Genomic DNA, 19,470 nt, shown 5'->3' on the forward strand with positions numbered 1-19,470 from the left:
AGAAGATGGATCTTTACCTTGTCCTTGTTCACATTCTACCCATTTTGTGCCTTGCCACAGTGCCACCCATCTGGAGCTGAGCTTGTCTCTAAATGGTGCCCATAGCAGCCATGGCACTCGGGTCTCCTGCTGGTGTTCGTTACGGCTGTGATGAGCCTGAGGAATATTCCAGGAGACACTTGCTGTCCTTCCTCTTGCTCAGTGGGGAGTGCCAGGGGCATGGCCGCTTCTGAGCGCGAGGGCAAGACTTGGTTTTCGGCACTCCCCTGCACCAGTGGCCCCTCTGAGACCAGGGAGAATCAGCAGGATGGTGTTACAGGGAGTAAGGGTCTGTGGCAGGGCTTAAATCAATAATGCAAAGTCTTTGAGAAATGGTGTTCGGATTGGTTTAAAAATGTGCTATTTTACTAAAATATGGAAGGGAAATGCTATTGCCAGATATTTTAAAGTATAATGATGTTGTAATGAAATAATATGGTACAGGTTGTTTGCAGCATCCTTGGTCTTAAAGGAATTTTACGAATAAACAGGTTGATCCTCTGCTAGGAGTTTGATGGCATATATCTATAGATACATGCCAACATATATATATAAAATCAGTTGCTTATCTCTAGAGTAAAAGAGGCCGGACTACTTCTAACACAGGAGTTCAATATGCCATTAAGTACGCCCTGAAAGAGTGCATGTGGGCAGCTGCCCCCTGCGCAGTCCTGCTGTTGTCCATAGAGGCTGCAACAGGTCAGCCTGGAGCAGCTGCTCCCTGCCTCTGTGTGGGAAGAGGGCATTCAGGGCAGCCCTTTCGCAGCCCCAAGGAGCCACCAGCCCCTCTTCTGTGCTCAGGGCAGGGAAATAATTGCGGTATTTCAGCTGCAGCCACCTCCCCGGCGTACAGCACCCTGACACCGCACCGCTGCTCTGTATCACTTGTCATAAATAACTAACTACACGTGTACGTAGAGCTGGGGCTCTTGCAGGAAGGAGATGGGCTCTGGTGATTCATGGCTTCAGAGCCATAGCTGTGAGACATAAGCCGGGGGCTCAGGACTGTAGGGTGCTGGGGTGGCACTTGCTCCACTGTGCGTAGGGGGACTGGGTGTGTGGCAGCCCCGCAGCACCTATAGGTGCTCGCCTTGTCCCACGTGGCAGCTCCCCTCCGCACCTGGCACTGCCTCCAAGGCCCACGCGCTTCTCTGGGTGATTGCTTCTTAAAAGACTCACAAGTTTTCAGGCTGTTTGCTTTGTCACAGCTGGGAGCACAGGGACAGGGCAGTTTTGAACCAGTTCTGTTGGAGCCCTGGCCTGAGTACCTGAGCGCTGAGTACCAGCACTTTCTGAGTGCTGAAGAAAGTGGGTCTCCAGCACAAAACTAAAAAGGAAAGAAAAATGTGTGTCTGTCTATTTACAAACTTTTCCCTGGCTTTTTCTCAAAATTATTTTAAAATGGAAAACCTGTGAAGGAAAGGGCCAGACTTTCCCACAAAGATTTCCGTTTATCAGAAGCTGTTCTCCATCACAAGAAGCCACGGCTCGCTGCCCCTTAGGGAAGAGGCCATGCGTGTGGGCAGGAGGAGCGGGGCAGACCAAGCCCATCGTTCTGCACCGCTGCTGCAACGGGGAGGAAGTTGAGAGCAGAACAAGCACATGAGGAGATTTAGGCCAGCCCTGACGAACCACTGCTGGGCTTTATTGGTGTGCTTAATCGGTTTGTTGCTCTCTCGCAGGGCCCCAGGGGTACCCATGCCTGCAGCGGTGCATGGCTGCTGCCATGGGCTGCTTTTGCCTCTCCACTGTCCCCATCGGGGACAAGCTCTGCCGGCTTTGCTTTCAGCTCTGGAAGGGGTTGGTGTTTGCTGGAGGAAGCCAGCACAGTTCAAGCTGAGGAATGGGCTGATTGAATCTCCTGCAAGGTGCAAACATGGGCCAAAGCTCTTCATTAGCAGCCTGACTGGTGGCTGCTAATGGTGTTACATAGCACGGACCCCAGCCCGGTAAAAGGCTGCTGCGTGTTGCAGGATGAGCTGCCAAGCCAACCGGCTGCTCAGCAGCGTGGTGCAGCCTGCGAGCTGACAGGAGCGCAGTGCTGCTGCCAGGATAGCTGCCGTGGTCTCTGCTTTCCAGTGGACACAGTGGCTTTTCGACTCCAAAGCCACCACAGGCAGTGTCTAAGGAAGGGCTGAGAAAACTCCATCAAAACTACAGCGATCTGTGCATTGCTGCTTCCCCACGCCCCTTCCTGGCTCCTGGCGCTGTCCATGGAGGAAGGCCAGTGCTTCACCTTCCTGCCAGGGCAGAAGCCGGGGGATCTAAAATCAGGTGTTGCAACACATGAGAGCATGTTCCCAAGGCTGGCAGCCAGCACAGGGAGAGCAGCACCGCTGCCTTTACAGGCAAAAGTAATTTTTCCTTAGTGTAAATCATTTTTCCTTAGCGTAAAAGGCAGAGGCTTGTGTCCTTGCAACTCCAGTGCGGTCGTCCTGCCACGTGCCGGTGGCTGCCGCTCTCTTCTGCCCAGTCTCCCTTCCCACTGGGTCCATTGCAAGCTAGAGGTGAATTATTCAAGCAAATTAAAGCAAAACTTTCCTGCTGCTCTGCAGCCACCTACGCTGCATGGCAGAGAGCTGTGCCCTGATGTGGGGCAGCACCCAGCCCGGGCAGCCCTTGTCTGCAAGGAACAAGGGGGGGGGGGCAGCTTAGAAATTTCCCCTCACTTCAAAAGCACTTTGTTAAAGTAGTGCCAAGGGGAAATGGTCAGTGACCTGCTACACCATTTAGACACACACCAATCTGTGGGGCTGGGTGGGATCTGGCAGAGGAGATCATCTGGAGGGGGCTGGAGCACCCAGCCACTCTCCATCACGGATCAGCAGCCCTGGCTGAGCGGGGAGGCCCCAGCTGGCTGGAGGGTGGCAAAAATGGTGCCCATCCACAGGCAGGGCAGGAAGGAGGATCCAGGGAACTACAGCCCTGCCAGCCTGACCTGGTGCCGGGGGAGGCCGTGGAGCAGGTCACCCCGAGCGCCATCACCCAGCACCTGCGGGTCAGCCGGGGATCGGGCCCAGGTCCTGCCTGACGGGCCTGATCTCCTCTGTGACGGGGTGACCCGCTGGGGGCTGAGGGAAAGGCTGTGGGTGGCGTCTGCCTGGGCCTGGGCAAAGCCTCCGGCAGCGTCTCCCACAGCCTCTCCCAGAGAGCCCGGCTGCTCCTGGCCGGGCCGGGGGCTCTGCCCGGGGTAAAACGCCGCCGGGCCCAGGGAGCGGCGGGACGGGGTCACATCCAGGGTGCAAAAGGGCCTGGGGGGCTGCCTGGGCATGAGCCCCCCGTGTGCCCGGGTGGCCGAGGAGGCCAGCAGCGCCCGGCTTGTGTCAGACACAGCGTGGCCAGCGGGGCCGGGGCAGTGACCGTCCCCCTGCGCTGGGCACTGGTGCGGCCGCCCCTCGAATCCTGGGGTCAGCGCTGGGCCCTCACTGCAGGGGGGACACTGAGGGACTGCAGCGTGTCCAGAGCCGGGCAGGGGCTGGGGAAGGGGCTGGGGCACGAGTCCCACGGGGAGCGGCTGGGGGGGTTCAGCCTGGAGAGGAGGGGGCTCAGGGGGGACCTCATCGCTCCCCACAGCTGCTGCAAGGGGCTGCAGCGAGGGGGGTCGGTCTCTTCCCCCAGGTCACAAGTGACAGGACAAGAGGAACCGGCCTCAAGTTGCACCAGGGGAGGCTTAGATTGGAGATTAGGAAAAATGTCTTCGCTGGAAGGGTGGTCAGGCACTGGCACAGGCTGCCCAGGGGGGAGGTGGAGTCACCATCCCTGCAGGTATTTAGAAGACAGTAGATGCAGTGCTCAGGGACATGTTTTAGTGGTGGGCTTGGTAGTGTTGGGTTAAATGGTTGGACTTGATGATCTTAAAGGTCTTTTCCAACCTAAACAATTCAATGATTCTGTGATTCCTGTGGGTGAATCACTGGCTGTCATTCAAGCTGGAGCTGGAGCAACTGTGTTATGGCAGGGAATTAAATGGGTCTGGATTAGAGCGTGCCTGAAAAGCTTATTCACATGGGCCCTTCCTAGTGCCTGCACGTCTCCTCCCACATGGTCCCTCATCCTGTTTGCAGTCACTCTCCATCATCTCTTGTAAATAGATGTGAAAAGATGTGCATGGTCAGTAACTGCCCTTCTCTCCCCCAACCTCCCCACCTCTCCTCCTTTCCGTCCTGAGAGCTGTTGCTCACCCTGGCGAGAGTTCTCCATCCTGCTGCTGACAGATCAGTGGGCTCAGCATCCACTTTCAGTGGCAATGTCAGGTCTTTAGCACTGGGCTTGTTTCAGTGTTGGCATTATATTTTTCTATAGGTAGCTGGATTCTGCAGTTGTATCTATACTTGTGGCCCGAGGCTGGTTACAGCACCCTTGTGCCTGTGTCCAGCTTCCCCCCAGCTTCCCCTAGAAGCTCAGTGAAGCTGAGCCGTGCTCCTCTTTGTGGGGCTTCGGAAGATGAACCCCCCTTCCTTGGACACTACCTTTGCGCCCTCAATATTGCTGTTATGTTACAAAAACAGCCGGCGGAGAGCCTGGGCTGGGGCAGGGGCTGTGTGCTGTGTGGCTTCCTCTGCTGGGGCATTGCAGGTGGGCACGCGTGGCTGCTGCCCTGCCGATGCTTTAGCTTAACCCTCCCTGCAGCAGGAAGGTGGGAGCTGGCCTCGGCCCTGCATCCCTGGACAAGCCCACTAGCTTTTTGTGGGAGCTGCTGCTTGGGGTATACAGGGTGGGGAGCAGGGGCACCACCTGCACTGGAGTCTGGGCGCAGGAGAGGTCTCTGAGACAGGCGTTGCCCTTCTCTCCTGCCTTCCCCTTTCTCTCACACACCAGTCATGCTGCTTCTTGGACTCAGCTATGGAGGAGTTAATCTTCTCCTTGTTTATTTGTTAATTATTTTTTCTTCCTTGGAGAGTGTCTTTTGTTTTTTGGAATAGGCTTCTGGTATCCCGTTGTCCTTTTTATGTGCTCCACGGGCTTCTCCCCAGCTGTGACCCTGACTCCCTCTGCCCCATTCCAGCGGTGTCCTCCTGCCCAGGGTTCTGCTGGTTCTCTGTACCCTCTACCCTCCTACTGAGATGTGAAGGTCCAGCCATTACTAGCTATGCTGGTTTAGATAACCAACGGCAGCTAAAATAAATGAGAGATGCAGTGAGGTGCCATGTTAATGCACTTCCCTACTCAGGCTTTTAAAGAGAAAAAAAAAAAAAAAGTCTTTTGTGAATCATTGATAAGTTCAGCTTCACTTAGGGTCACTTATGCAAAAACCTAATATTGATTTTTCATCTTTGCTTAGAGTAGCTTCCCATGCATCTGTTCAGGATGCAATGGGGACTCACTTATCAGCATATGACTCACCTGCTCCTCTAAATCTTTCTTTTTTCAAGGATAGAGGAGCAGCCACCAGCTCACAGGATGCTTGACCTTATACTATAGGATCAGAGGTCACCACTGAGCTACAAGCTGAGGCTCTAGACGTATTTTCCATGTTTGCTTTGTTCTCATTAAGCAGGAATGTCTTTAACAAGTAAGATAGCTCTCCAAGTCATTAAATGTTCATTAGGGAAGCAGTTCTGCTAACCCTTCAGATTCTTATTGATGTCTTTCCAGGTCTCTGACCTAATTCTGGAGTTCTCCCAGGGGTTACATTGCTATCTGGAAAGAAACCAAAATAGGGATAATACAATTGTGGAATCCCTGCTTGACTGCGCGTATAATGTTCTCTTTTTAACACACACATTAATTTCTGAAAGTCTCCAAAGCTGAAACAGATACCTCAATCCAACTGCCTCTGAATGACCCAGCAGAAAAATCAATTCACAGGCAAAGTGAGGCAGAGGAGGTAAATACTGTCCCTTTCTCTGGACAGAGAGTGCTTCCGCTGTTCTTTCAGAACAAGAGGACAGAGCATGCATGTCCCTGCCTGGGATTTCCCGGTTGTCTGCTGTATCCCAGAGGCTTTGACTTTCTGCAGGAGAGGACTGCCCAGGCAGGTTGTCGCTGCAGCCCTCAGGCACTGTATGAGCACTGCAGGATGCTCCCAAACCCCCTTTTACCTCTGGGAGAATTAGTTGTGGAAGAGGAGGTGCAAACTGAGAAACCCAGACCTATGCCAGCCTTGTGAAATGGAGATGTCGGAGTGCTTCAACAGCAGAGAGATGGATGTCAACAGAAAAGCTGAAGGAATTAGTAAGATATGTTTTGGGAGAAGTGGATAGACTTAGCTGAGCACGCTTCATTGAGATGAAAAGGTTTCATAGGTTTGTACGTAACATCAAAGGGGTCTATGGGCTGACATGCCATCGCATTCTTGATGTTTCTGAAAATTAATCTTATGTAAATCCCAACTGAGTATAGGAAAAGCCCCCAGCTCAGCCCCATACAGCAGAAGTGTGGGAGTCAGCCTCTAATGTAAAGCAGGTCAGTGTATAGTTCGGGCTCTTAAGAGCTGTTGCTGTGAGCTGGGATTGCAACTCTACCTCTTTCATCTTCTGCAGAGGTTATTTGTCATCAGATGTGCAGCAGCGTGGAGCCAGTGGTTTTTCTCACGTGTAGTAATACCTGCCGCTGCTCTGAAGGGACATGCAGCTCTTCTGCGTGAGGTCTTTCAGTGCATCAGTCCCGTGGGGCTTCCAGAGCCCCTCTGCTCCCGGGGAATTTCTCTCCAATGTTCATGTATTCCTCTCATCTCAGTGCCACGGGCTAATCTGTGAGGATAAGCAGAACTGGAAAAAAGGAATGATTGGATTTTGTGTCCCCAGAGTGCTTTACCTTCTTTTGTGCTATGCTGTTGAAGCCACTGGTATCTTTATTGTTCTCTCTACACTTTTCAGTAAAATAAGATCTATTTAGGAAGCAGGTTCAGGGTGGCTGATTTGATTTTCCAGTTAGACTGGGGTTCTGCATAATACTTAGTGGACTGAAATCACATTTGCTTCCTTCTGTGAGCCTCCTCTTACCTCTGTGCTAGGTATTAAAGTCCTCCTTTCTCTCTGTCTCTCTGTTTTCCCTAGTACATGGGATGTATTGAAGTGCTGCAGTCAATGAGATCCCTGGACTTTGGCACACGAACGCAAGTCACCAGGTAGGTGGTATCTAACTGAAATTCAGCCCAAGATTGAAAAGCCCATGTGATAATTTCTGTATAAAGCCAACAGTGCGTGCCAAGCTCTGAGACAGTTTTGAATAGCAGTTTGTGTGTTTTGTTTTGTTTTTTTCCCAAGCGATGACTTGAATTATTTGATCATCACAATAGGCTATTTGCATTGGAAAATGAATTGTTTCAGCCACAGACCTAATTTCACTCCTGGTTCTTGTTCTGGGTGCAGAGAGCCTCCCCCTGCAGTCGTAGCACAGTACAAACATCCCCAGCTAGCCGGGTGCCGGCAGCAGCCGGGCTGTGCGCGCAGGGTGCTGCCTGCGCAGTCACCCAGGTCACAGGGTATATCTGCTGGTGCTGCCGCGGCTGCTGGGGACCAAGGCGGCGATGGATGCTTGCAGGCCCCTTGGCCACGCCACTTCACACCTGTGCTGTCGGTCGGTCTCTCAATCCAGCAAGGTCATCTAGTGAATTTTCATCAGAGGTATGACACTACTTGACCCCATCTGCACCAAGGCCAGGCTCTGCTCTGCTGGAAGTGGAGTCACGAGGAGAACATGTTGAAATCCAGCCATTTCCAACTGGCCTGCAGGCCTACGGTTCCAGGCTGCAAATCAGAAAAAGATGAGTGTTTTGCTCTCAAATACAACTGAATGTGGTTTAAACATTAAATATTTTGTGGCCATTTGAGAAGTTTGCAACTTCTGTTGCAGGTTGTTGCTAGTTGCTGGGTGTATTTCATTAATATATGCACCTGTGGGGTTGCAGAAATGTCCTGTCAGGAACAGAAAAGCCCAGTTTATTTTTATCTTTGTTCTTGTGAGTCAGTCAGTGCAGGAGTGTTTGAGTTTTCAAAATAAGCACCCTGTTCCCAGCTCGGAGCACCATGTGCTGCTGGGATGTACTCAGGGTCCAGCAGCCAGGACTAGTGCTCTGCCAGGCAGCCCCGCAGCCCCCCGGCATCCCAGCACCTCCAAAGGCTTTTTGGAGGGGTTCGGTGGGTGCAGAGCATTTTGGCCTGGCCTTAGGCACATTTGGCACATTCCCTCCTCCCCTCAGCTATTTTTCTGGCATGGTTCACGCTGATGAGTGTGGTTGAGGCTTCCTGCGCCTGCCCAACTCTTCCTTCCTGCTGGCAGATGATTTACAGATGCTCTTTTGCTTCCTCAAGTGTTCATATCAAAGAAATCCTGTAGAAAGGAAAGGAACATGAAGAGATAAGTGTTAACATTTCTACCTATTAGCTCCCAGGCTTATGAGCTAAAAGGAAGAAACTGGAAAACTTGAGTTCTTAAGTGCTTATATACTGCACTTGAAAGCTGCCCCATTTGTTTTATATTCAAAATCAGCAGTGATTGTTGACATTTACAATCAGCATAAGCACGCAGTCACCCAGTTCCTGCATGTGTATATGAAGAAGTGCCTGAGATGCAAATATACACCCCTCAGCCTAGTTGTTTACTCATCAAAAAGAGCCGTGTAGTACACCTAGCCCACCGCAGTCAGCCCGGCCCATTCAGACCGAGCCACTGAATTCTTGAACAGCCTCGGCCAAAGAGCGAGGTTATCTCCCGTTTGCAAGACACCGAATATGTATGCTGCTGCGCCTACAAAACAGGGCTTTGGATGGTTTGTCTGGAAAATTATGAATCTGAATTACTGTGTGATGAGAGCTTGCCAACTTAAATTTGGCCCGAATGGTAAGGTTTTGTTAACTGGAGCTATGTGAAAACTTAACAATGGAAATCTTTCCATCACCTAAAAAAAATGCCACCATTGACCTTAACGGGCTCTTTTGTGCATGAGAAATTCAAAACTTAAACTGTTTGCAAACTGAATGCTGAAGTGCTGAGCTCATGCATGCAAACTTTAAAGTTCGATCGATTACAAGCTGACTGGAGCGAAGATAACATTGATCATTCCCCTATTGTTCTCCCGGGGGAGTAAGTTTATAGACAGCATGCACAATGCACCAACCAAGGAGTTATTGGAAATGATCCCATTTTAATCATCTCTGTTCTTTGTACTGAGGGTAGAAAAATGTTTTTACTCCGATGCCATTTCACTAAACAAAGAGGCATCTTCTGTTTTAAAGTGATGTAGAAAGGGTTGCCAATTGTGTCTGCTCCCTGCCTTGCTTTATGTGTGTGTGCATTCTTAGTCTCCTGATCTTTAAAGATATTATTTACCTACCTCACGTGAACGTTGGAAAGATCAACAGACTCGTGTTTGCCAAAGTGCAGTGAGGAGCCAGAAGACATGAGCATGGAGGATTTATTTTCAAGTTTCTTGCTGGACTTGCATTTTCAGTAGCGTGCCAGGCACAGGGCTGGGGAAGGCAGGCGGTGGCCTCTCCAGCGCTGCGAGTGCGGTGGGGGTGCAGAGCTGCCGTATGGCTGTCAGGCCCAGTGACACAGCACAGCAAGGGAAGGAAGGGCCAGGCACCCAGGTGCTCTGTCCCTTTGGCCCTTGGTGGCTGTACGGCGAGGAGGTTGACAGAGGAGATTTTGCTGCGGCAGTTTTCTTTTCCAGCCTGCTGCCGTTGCCTGCCTGTGACCCAAGTCACCTGCTCTTAGGACATCCCTCCCATTTTGCAGAAATCTATGATCCCAGACTCCATGTGGATGACAAGAGTAACACTGAGAAATAATAATAAGGGTGGCAGGTTCCTCTGCTTGACAGACTTTGTATTTTTCTGAATGGCCGCCCATAAACATGCTGTGCTTCTTGTCCTTGGTACCAGGTATGTTTGGGCTGTCGCCCTTCTGCCTTTGCTGGACCCTTACATGCACTTCCCTTCGCCAGCCCTTCAGCTCTTTTCGTATTATGTGTCTCCCACTTCTGTTAAATCAAGCTTATTATTAGTCATTGCACTGATGGAAAAAGGGATTCTGTATCTCAGATGGGGGCATTAACTTGCAAACTTGAAAGTGGTCAGGCGGTGAAGGGCGTCTGAAACGTGCTGCTGGCAAGGGCTGCTGGAAGAAGGCTGACTTTGTTCAGAAGATTAATTTCAACTTTGTCGAGCCACACAATCCCTTTCTGTTAGATAGCGTAGGCAGAGCCCTAGATGCTTAAAAGCCAATCTCCAACAGCATGCTTACTTGCTTACATCAGCCCATCTCTCATCTTTTACTCTCATTTGGGGGAACAATAAACAAAGCGCTCACTGTTACTGCCAGGGTGTTGCTCTCCTGCATGTGCATGCTCAGGGAGGAGCATCTGCTGTGGGTTTTGCTCCAGAGGTGCAGACTCAGGGAAAACCTGTGGACTGTACAGCTGAGCTGATCGAAAGGCTCATGGATGCCAAAAATGGGGCCGTCCTTGTCACTCCCTCCCGCCCCAGTGCTTGCTGAGCCCTTGCCGAGTGGCTGGCTGCTAACCCAGCGGGCACAGGGAGCGGTGCCCTGGGGGACTAGGAGGCTGCACCAGATTTTTGGGGGGCTGTGGCACTGTCCTGCTTCAGTACCCCTTAGCCCAGGAGGTGGGGAGTTGTGTGCTCAGGAGTATCGGTGTCCCAGTCAGAGAGATCCCTCCTGCTCCCCTGTCCCACCTCCTGGATCCCACAGAGGTGCCCCCTGGCAACTGTGCCAGCCTTGATCCTTGCTGAATAGTGCCCAGGAGAGTAACTTGGGGGAAACTCCCCCCCAGTGGATGGTCTGCTGCTGGTGACAGTCCAGGGGACCAAAGTGCTTCAGAGTAATATTTTTCAGGATGATGAAAAGAGCTGACCCAAATATCTTCCATTCACTACAGAAAGTGAAAACTGTGTCAATGAAACAATGACCAGTTTATGTAATCGTGTGGGCACTGCAGGACTGACAGGCAGTGACTCTGCTTCACATGGCAAAAGATGCCTGAGGAGTCGAGGAGCAAGATTTTATTTGCCTTAAACTACAGGAATTTAAATTCCTCACAGCTCTCCGGATTTCATTCTGTGGCTCCCAGGCTTGAGAAGAGCTGTTGCAGAGTACGCAAATGGAGTCATCTCATTCAGGGTGATTTAAAAGAAAACAAAAAAACCCCAAACCCAAACCAAAGTGTTTGCTTTGGATGAATGACAGGGAGGAGAGAAAGAAAAAGCAGCCACATGACTGGAATAACAAGGCCACATTTTTCTGCTTCTGCTTCAGATTTGGAAGATATCAAATGGACAAGCAAATGCTAGAACCCATAAAGCTGCACATTCATCCAGGAACCAGGCAATTAATGACACAGGCTATGCACAGGTACATGCCATCTGGCAGATCTAAAAGCAGAGACTTGCCTGAGCAGCTGTTTGAAAATGAACAGCTGTAAGAATGAATTAATAGTGGATTTCCAGGAAGAAAGCACAGATACAGTAAATCATATTTCAGTTTACTGTGGACGTATCCAGAGTTTCTGTTCTTCCTAATATATGGTGCAGTTTGTAGTTTGGGTCCACCTGCCCCCTGGAAATGACTGAGGGTTCAAAGTGTTCAGCTGTAGCAGTGAGGGGTTACTAAACTGCTGCTTTTCACTCCTTTAAAATAGTATTTGAGAAGGTTTGTTAGATTGCATGGAAAATCGCCCAGAGGTATACAGCAAGAAATGCCTGTGAGAAGATGATTTCCCCTATCAAAGAGGGGTAGTAGAAACTATTAAATAGAAATTATTTGCCTAACTTTTGGTTTCTGTTTGCTGGACAAGGGCTTCAGGGCGTTGTGAAGTGGGCAGTCATCACACTGGCTTATACAAGAATGGATGGGATCTGTTGCTGGCAACTTTGCCTACAACTTCTTGTTCCATATGGGCTGCCTGAAGTGTGCAAGAACTCATTTGTCACTAAAATAGAGGACTTCCCTGTTTTTTCCAATTTGTTCTATGTCTGGTTTTCTTTCTAGGTAGAGCTAGACATGAAGGCTCCTAGTAGCCCTAATGTCTTGGCTCTGATATTAATTTCCTTTAATATTGAATGAGAAGATGAGCTCTCGTTTTCCAAGCTGATTATTGGAATATGCAAGATCATCCTGCAGGATGCCTTTTGTATTTATTTATTCATCCGTTCATTCATTCATTCATTTATTAATTTATTTAGTTTTGGCCTTTCTACTGGTAACAGCTAAATAAAACAGGAACTAAACAAGAAGGATATCAGGAATTTGCTTCAGAAGCATATTTTCAGCTGTGCAGGGGCAAGCGCTTTGCTTTAAAAGGCTGAAGAAGGGCAGTGTTTAAAAGGCTTGCGTTTCTGACCCATCCTCTATAGCCCACCATCAGGCTTCTCTCCCCTGCTGTTTTCACTCAGAACATATTAATGCCATTTTTATTATTTTGCCATGGGTGAGGTCTCCATTCATTTGACAGTCTGCAGGTTAAGTTCCTCAGGATGTTCTCTGACAGGATGACCTGATGTAGCATCACTGATCTTCTGTGCTTTAAGCATGTAGCCCCTCAGCGTAGCGGTGTCGGTGGGACACCGAGCAGGGGGCAGCTGCGGTTCAGCAGCACTGTGCTGGCTTTACTTGTGGTCTGATCTGCTCCCCAGGCACAGCGCGGGGTCCTGGGGGACCACAGTTCTCAGTGGGGCACCTCTGCCTCATGGGGCATATCTGGCTGAAGCCTCTTGCCATTGTGTGGTCGCCTGATATTTTTCAGCCCTTCTGAACCAAAACTTTATCGGAGATGAAGCCCAGTGACATGTTTCTCCCATACACGTACCAGGATCTGAAAACAGACAGACTTTCCTAACTAGCTCATTTCCTAATTAGCTCTTTGGATAATAATCTAATAATATAAACAAATAATTAAACAAACTAATTCCCTTCCCCTTAAGAACAAATCAAAATCGCAACTGTTGAAAGCCCAAGTCTGGGTTCAGCCATGAGAGAATGGCTGAGGCTACAGCCTCAAAATGAAGTCACCCAGTATGGGAACTGGAAGGGGACGGGGGGGCGGCAGCACAGCTCACCCAGCAGCCCCGTGGTGGGGGGCCAGGGCAGTAGTAGAGGTCAGGGGCTGCGGCTCACACCGGGGTGTCCAGGCAAGGTTAAGGAAATGTGCTAAGCACATCCCAGCCCAGTAAGTCACCGTTTTTCTGTTGACTTTAACGCAGTAAGTATCGGTCAGGGAAAGCCTGTGACTGCCAGCAAAAGGCTTTTTTCATGCTGGTGGGCTAACCTCAGCCAGGGCAGTCGAGTGCTCCACTGTGTGTCCAAACCCGTCACCTGCCTGAGCATGTATCAGGATTCTCTTTGTTCAAGTGCGGAAAATAGACGCAGTGCGCCACTGTGGTATATTAGGTGTGTGATTTAGCTGTCTTTCATACAGACCCATAAACACGGCGAGTGCTTTATGCCTTAGCCTTCTGCTTCTCTAACCGGGAGGCAACTGTAGAGAATAGTGGGTGGCTGGAAAGGACGTCTGGATTGGGAAATACCTGCCAGAGATGGAAAGATGTGAACTGAGACCTCAGATCTGAAAAAGAACTGGAGAGGCTGATTACACCTCCTTCTCTCCCAGCCTTTTTTTTAAAAAAAAAAGGAAAAAGAGAAACCCCAAACACCAGAAGGGCAATCAGGGCACACAGCTGGGCTCACTCAGCACCCCACTCCTGCTCTAAATAAAAAGGATTAAGTCAGGGAGGTTCTCTTCCCTGCCAAGCCAGAAATCTATCAGCTGTATTAAGGAAAAGGATTTGAAGGCATTAGGTTGTTTGAGTTTCTTGTGGTTAGTTGATGGGGTTTTTTTTTAAAGACAGATTTTTGTTACGTGAAACTGATGTGTTTTGTGAAGAAAAAGAATCAACCCAAACCAAGCTGCTGAATCATTGTATTCTGTTAAGTAGTTGCATTTTTTTTTTAACAGTGGAAGGAAAGAAGAAAGAAAAACAACTGTGAAAGACCTTTCAGAAGATTTGTTTATAAGTGGGACGATAACAATAAATTGCAGAGTTGCAGGCCCTGTTACGGATGATCCAACAGTTTGTGCTGTATTTTTCTGTTTGCAGGGAAGCAATAAGCCGACTGTGTGAAGCTGTATCAGGTACAAATGGAGCTATAAAAAAGCGGAAGGTAAATACTGTTTTAGCTGAATGATTAATTTTCTATATCTGCTTTTGGTAAGCTGGATACCTGATTCCCTAACAGACTTCTGCTCACACTGGAGTTAGGTCACATGAATCCATCTGAACTCTGTATAATCTGAAAGCGCTTGCAGCAGGGTGTTCAGCCTGCTGACTTTGGGGCTGAGGCAATGTCCTGCCTTATTTTCTTCAGGATTAATGCTTTGCCCAGAGTTCCTGCTCCTACCAGCCTTCACAGTGCTTAGTGCTTTACAAGGTTTAGGTTCTGACTGGTAAAACGTCACAGGCTATTTTTTTGATTGGAAGAAGGAGGTCATTCGCTGGAGGGTTACCTGACTTATTTGATATATGTAAAAAAATCACAACTAAAATGGCAGTGTTTAGTGAGCTGATCACTTATTAAATAACTGGGATGCAATGAGGGGCAACAGCCATGGCTGCTGTTGGGTTGTGTCCAGTAGAACTTACCAATTCCCTTCTGTAACTATGGGGCTTGGGAGGAATGAACTTGTTCCTGAAAAATTAATGTATGAGAGATTTTCTTGATTTACTCGGAAACGCTTTATCCCCAGGAAACGGAGTGGAGTTCAGCAAGAAAACTACACATTCTGAATTACGAAGCCAGATATAACATTTAGCTCATTGGGATTTTGCTTTAAAACTTTTTTCCCATTATTGACATAAAACCCATGCCTACAAGTATTGTGTTCAAGGCTGATATTTGTTAGAAGATCTATTTGCATTTGATCAAGCCATTGTCCGTGCTCCATTGAAATTCTCAATAAGATATTGTAAAAATCTACTTGACTTTGATGTGTTTCTGCCCCTGACAGACTCAGCTGACAGCCTCTTTCTTTTGTTTCTTTGTTCAAAGCCTCCAGTGAAGTTTCTGTCTTCTGTACTTGGCAAAAGTAACCTTCAGTTTTCTGGCGTGAATATAAAGCTGACCATTTCAACAAGCAGCCTTACTTTGATTAATGTTGACACGCAGCAGGTAGGATACATATAAATCAGTGTCCTTTTCTCTATGCCACTGTATTTTCCTCCTTTTGTGGCTTCTGAAGGAAAGGCTGGGCGCTTCAAAGGGAAAGCAGTACCCTTTAGTCTTCTTGTGGGTGCCTGGTAAAGCTGAATTACATGATGCCTCTGAATTTAAAAATGAGAGCACTTTGGAGGAATTGGACGTGTAGTACATGTCCTTTTTGTTTGTGATGGTGTCTTCCATGGGGAGGGATCCTTAAGCGCTTGGCAGACTGTTTCTCTGTGTGTGTCTCTGGCTGTACAGTGCCTAACAAACAAGGCACTAGTCCTGACTGGAGTTTCTGAGGAGTCCTAGGAAAAAAATGAAATTGATGTAAACAATGAGTCAGAGCTTGGCTTTGGTGTTCAGAGCTGTTCTACAGCTGGGTAACGTATATGCATAATCAGTTATACTATGCAAAGTCTCTGGGCTCCATCGAGATGTGCTCCTGAGAGCCTGGATCATGCCCTGGAGCTGGGGTGTGCTTCCTTCTTGGCAGGTGTGATAAGGAGCTTTGTCCTGCCCACATAATGCCCCCATCAACTGTTGGCTTCAGCTCCCAGTGTGATCTCGCCTGGGGCCAGCAGTGGGTTTCACTCCCAGCTGGAGCAGGGGAACATCAGGGAGGTAGTTTTGGCTCACTGGCTGTGGGGAATTACTGACCGGTGCTGATGCTGTGGTGAGTGTGAAGCAGCTCTTAGGGGTTTGCCTGCAGCACAGAGGTCTCCCGTCCCTTGGACCTCTGTGCTAGGAGGGATACGGGTTTATGGCACCGGGTTTCTTGTCCTTTCAGGTACAGCAGCAAAGGGCTTACCTGCAGCAGGTGGAACTCTGGGCTTGGCAGCTAACGGATGGCCCTTCTAACCTGTTCTGTTTGTAACAGGGCTAAAAGCCAGCAGGACAGATCTTCCAAATACACCCATGTACCCGTTCACTGCATGCCCAGGCTTGCAGGGCACTGTCTTGAAATTCTTTCTGTTTCATTACTAGAGCTTTGCAAATGGAAAATCCAGTTTGTTCTATTCGTGCATTGCTGCCATGTTTCACTGTGTTCGCATCTGCATAATTTATTGCACTTGATTTTATAATGAAGAACAGTTTGTCTCCTGAGATGAGGTAGTGTTTGAAACCAAGAAAAGCCGATGCTCAATCTGGCTAGTGAAATTTCTGCCAGGTCACAGTTTGGTGCTAGTGGTGAGAGAGAATATGACCGGAGTATTAACGGGGCCTGTTTGTAAAAACACCACCGTTATATACACCAGGCATTTAAATGAAATTGTTGATAATTTTAAGATGAATTAATATCTCAAGACTTTGTAAATGCATCCAGTGTCTCCAGTTATTCCCCTTTCAAGGTTTCATTTAGCTTCAGACTGAGCAGGTTAGAAGTTGGTGGTCAAACTCATTATGAAAACCCTTTAGGGAAGGTTACTCGGGGATCTAGACATTACTAAACATGATTAGGCAGTCTCAAAAATATTCCTATTTTTATCTCCTTCACAGTAGATACGTGCATGTATTAATGGATTGGATTGTCATGAACTTGCTTGCTCTATGAAGATATATGCTCTGCTGTTTTCTAAGTGTGTGGCACATAAGCATGTTTAACTAGTTTGTCATGCTTTTCAGATTATTGCCAACCATCACATGCAGTCCATCTCATTTGCTTCTGGAGGTGACCCAGTAAGTATTGATTTATAAGGTACACTTCTGCAGGTATAATGAAATTATTATAAGAATAAAAGTACCTGCAAATACTTTGCTTCATCCCTTCCTATCCCCACAAGCACTAAATGTGCTCCCTGTAATCCAATACCTGTCACAAAAGTGTTCAGCATTGGCATCTCTAAATTTTTAGATGAATTTTGAGTCTAACAAACAGCTTCTATGACACAGAGGTGGCATAACCTTTTTCCTGCAGATACGTGGGTTTTTTTCTCCTAGTATCATAGTCATGAGATCATTGATGTTTTCAAGCAAGAGGTTTTCTGTCCTCTTCCAAACTCTTTATTGCAGTGATTATAAGCAGGGAATTTGCCATCCATAAACATGCCCTATTCTCTGAATCTAGGCAAGCCCAGCCCTGCCAGCATTCTGAATTTCACACTCCATGTGGTAGGAAAACAGTATTTTTTTTAATCGTTTTTTAATTGTCTGCCCTTCGATGTTGTTAAATGCCTCCTGCTCTTGTGCTATCAAACAGGGAAAAGAGGAGGCTCTGGGTCACGCTCTTGATAACGCTGGGGTGGACACCAGATCCAGCTTTGACTGGAAAATGACAGATCTGCCTCTTTGGATTTAGGAGCAGGCAAGGGAAAATAGCTGGGAACTGGCCCTGTGTGGCTGACAGATCTTCTCTGGAGAGCCATGTGGGTGACGTAAGGAGCCCAGCTGCTCAGAGATGCTGCCCAAGCTGCCTGAGAGCCAGAGCTTTCTGGAGCTGGGCTGGGAAGAGGGGAGGGAGCGCGTGTGCAGGCTCTGTGCTGTCGGTCCTGCGCCCAGAAGGGAGGTGCAGCGCGGGCCTGCTGCTGAAGTACCACATCCAGAAAGATCCCGTTTAAAGCTTAAGGCATTTGGGGAGTCGAAGTTCAATTTTCACCTTTAGTTGCCTGTGCTATCCTAATATGCCACACTGTACGATACAGTCCTTGGGCTTTGCAGACCCTTCCTGATGCGGATTTCCAGGTAGCTCCAAGCACTAGCGTGCTGTTGTGCTGAGCATCCCAATGCTTCATTTCCGAATTCCAGCTTTCTTCATAGTTAAACAATTTAAATATATCTTTATGCTGACTTGGTTCTGAAGTATGTACCGAACCCTAGATGTTGGCTGTCTAGTTTGTCTTTATGTAACATTTCCAGTTTGGAAAATTCAGGGATGTGTTTTCAGACCTCTGCTCAGCAGGTTGGCTGAGTAATTCTCCAGGGCACGTTTACATGTTTTTTTGATACTATTATCCTGCATTGTTCTTGTAACAGCGATCCCATCAGATCTCACAGGCTACGCAGGGCTGGGTTTGGTCAGAGCTTAGCGACAGGACCACCAAGAGATGCACTTGCACACAGATGTGCTGCGAGGAAGGGGCTTGGTGGTGCAGCTGGTGACACTTTTCTCACTGGGAGAATATGTAAGATGGAGGTCTTGCTCAGCAGTGGTAACGGTAAATCTAGTGGCATTTCACATAAGGGGTGGTTTTGGTGGCTTGTTCAGATAACTTTTTAAAATTCCCTTTACCTTTAAAATGGGAGATAGTTTCCACAGAATGTGTCTTTCCACCTGCCCCCACGTTCAGGGTCTAAGTGCAATTCAGTGTTCCTCTGCGCTGTTGAGGACTAGCAATATTCTGCCCAAGAATAAAGCCTGTTCTGGCTTTATTTTGAAGCAAAGTCATCCATGCATGTACATAAACATTTCAAAGATATAAAAATAGCAGGTACTGCTCCAGTTACTTTAGTGTCTAGTTGATCTCTAGATGTAATTTATTTTAAAAGTGTATCCTAAAGTATTTATGAACTTTAAGAAAAAACTAAAAGGAAGGAAATTGAGTTCACTAAATGCATAAGAAATATTTAGCTTGCTTTGTTTTAATGATATTAGCTTAGGAGATTTTAAAAAATTATCTAGGACAAGTTCTGCTGGCCCTAAGACTTGCCTCTTGTGTCATTCATTCTGAATTATTAAATGATTGTTCTTGTGCATATTGCAAATGAGGGCCTTGTTTCCTGCCAGCTGATTGCATCTTCCCTCAAGAGAGTCATGCCTTTAAGCTGCAAATTGCGTTTTCCCCATCCCACCTTAAAGATCCAAAATAACAAAATGCATCTTTAATAATTAAAAGAATGTTATTCATTACCTCACCATTTTTACTATAACACTGAATTATCAAGTGACTCTTTGCTTTTGCAGTGTGACTAGAAATAATAATTTTTCTATTTCAGTTTCCTTTTCAGTTTGACTAGGAAAAGTGAGGATTAGTTCAGTGTTGGCTGGAAAGAGAGTCTGAAACAGGCAACCGATTATATGGAGGTTGTCTGATCTCAGCAGCAGCCTTGAGATGGAGAGTCATTTAACCTGATCATAGCCAGATTAAAGTCGGGCAGCAGCAACTGAGATCAGATACCTATTGTATTCTGCAGTGTTTTAAAGATTAACTTTTTCTAAGATGCCTTCAAAACTCGATCTTCATGCTACACATAGAGAACACTTTAACTTGTCCTTTGCAATATATTAGCAGTGTTTTATCTTGCACTGATACTGCTGAGGACTGTCCCAGCTAAAAGCTG

The 19,470-nt window shown here is 47.8% G+C and overlaps 1 protein-coding gene across 3 annotated transcripts in view; it reads left to right on the top strand.

Moving 5' to 3' along the window:
• The window catches only part of SHC4 (SHC adaptor protein 4), a 36,027-nt gene that overhangs the window by 5,954 nt on the left and 10,603 nt on the right, over window positions 1-19,470 (top strand). For all 3 annotated transcript variants that reach the window (XM_040602173.1, XM_040602171.1, XM_040602172.1), the window contains exons 2-5: window positions 7,038-7,108; window positions 14,094-14,157; window positions 15,043-15,162; window positions 16,819-16,872. In XM_040602173.1, coding sequence (XP_040458107.1) covers window positions 7,041-7,108; window positions 14,094-14,157; window positions 15,043-15,162; window positions 16,819-16,872 — 306 coding nt within the window. In that variant the 5' untranslated portion in view covers window positions 7,038-7,040. The remainder of the gene's footprint in view (window positions 1-7,037; window positions 7,109-14,093; window positions 14,158-15,042; window positions 15,163-16,818; window positions 16,873-19,470) is intronic.

This window comes from Falco naumanni, chromosome 7 (assembly GCF_017639655.2).
Source record: "Falco naumanni isolate bFalNau1 chromosome 7, bFalNau1.pat, whole genome shotgun sequence".
Classification (NCBI taxonomy): domain Eukaryota; kingdom Metazoa; phylum Chordata; class Aves; order Falconiformes; family Falconidae; genus Falco; species Falco naumanni.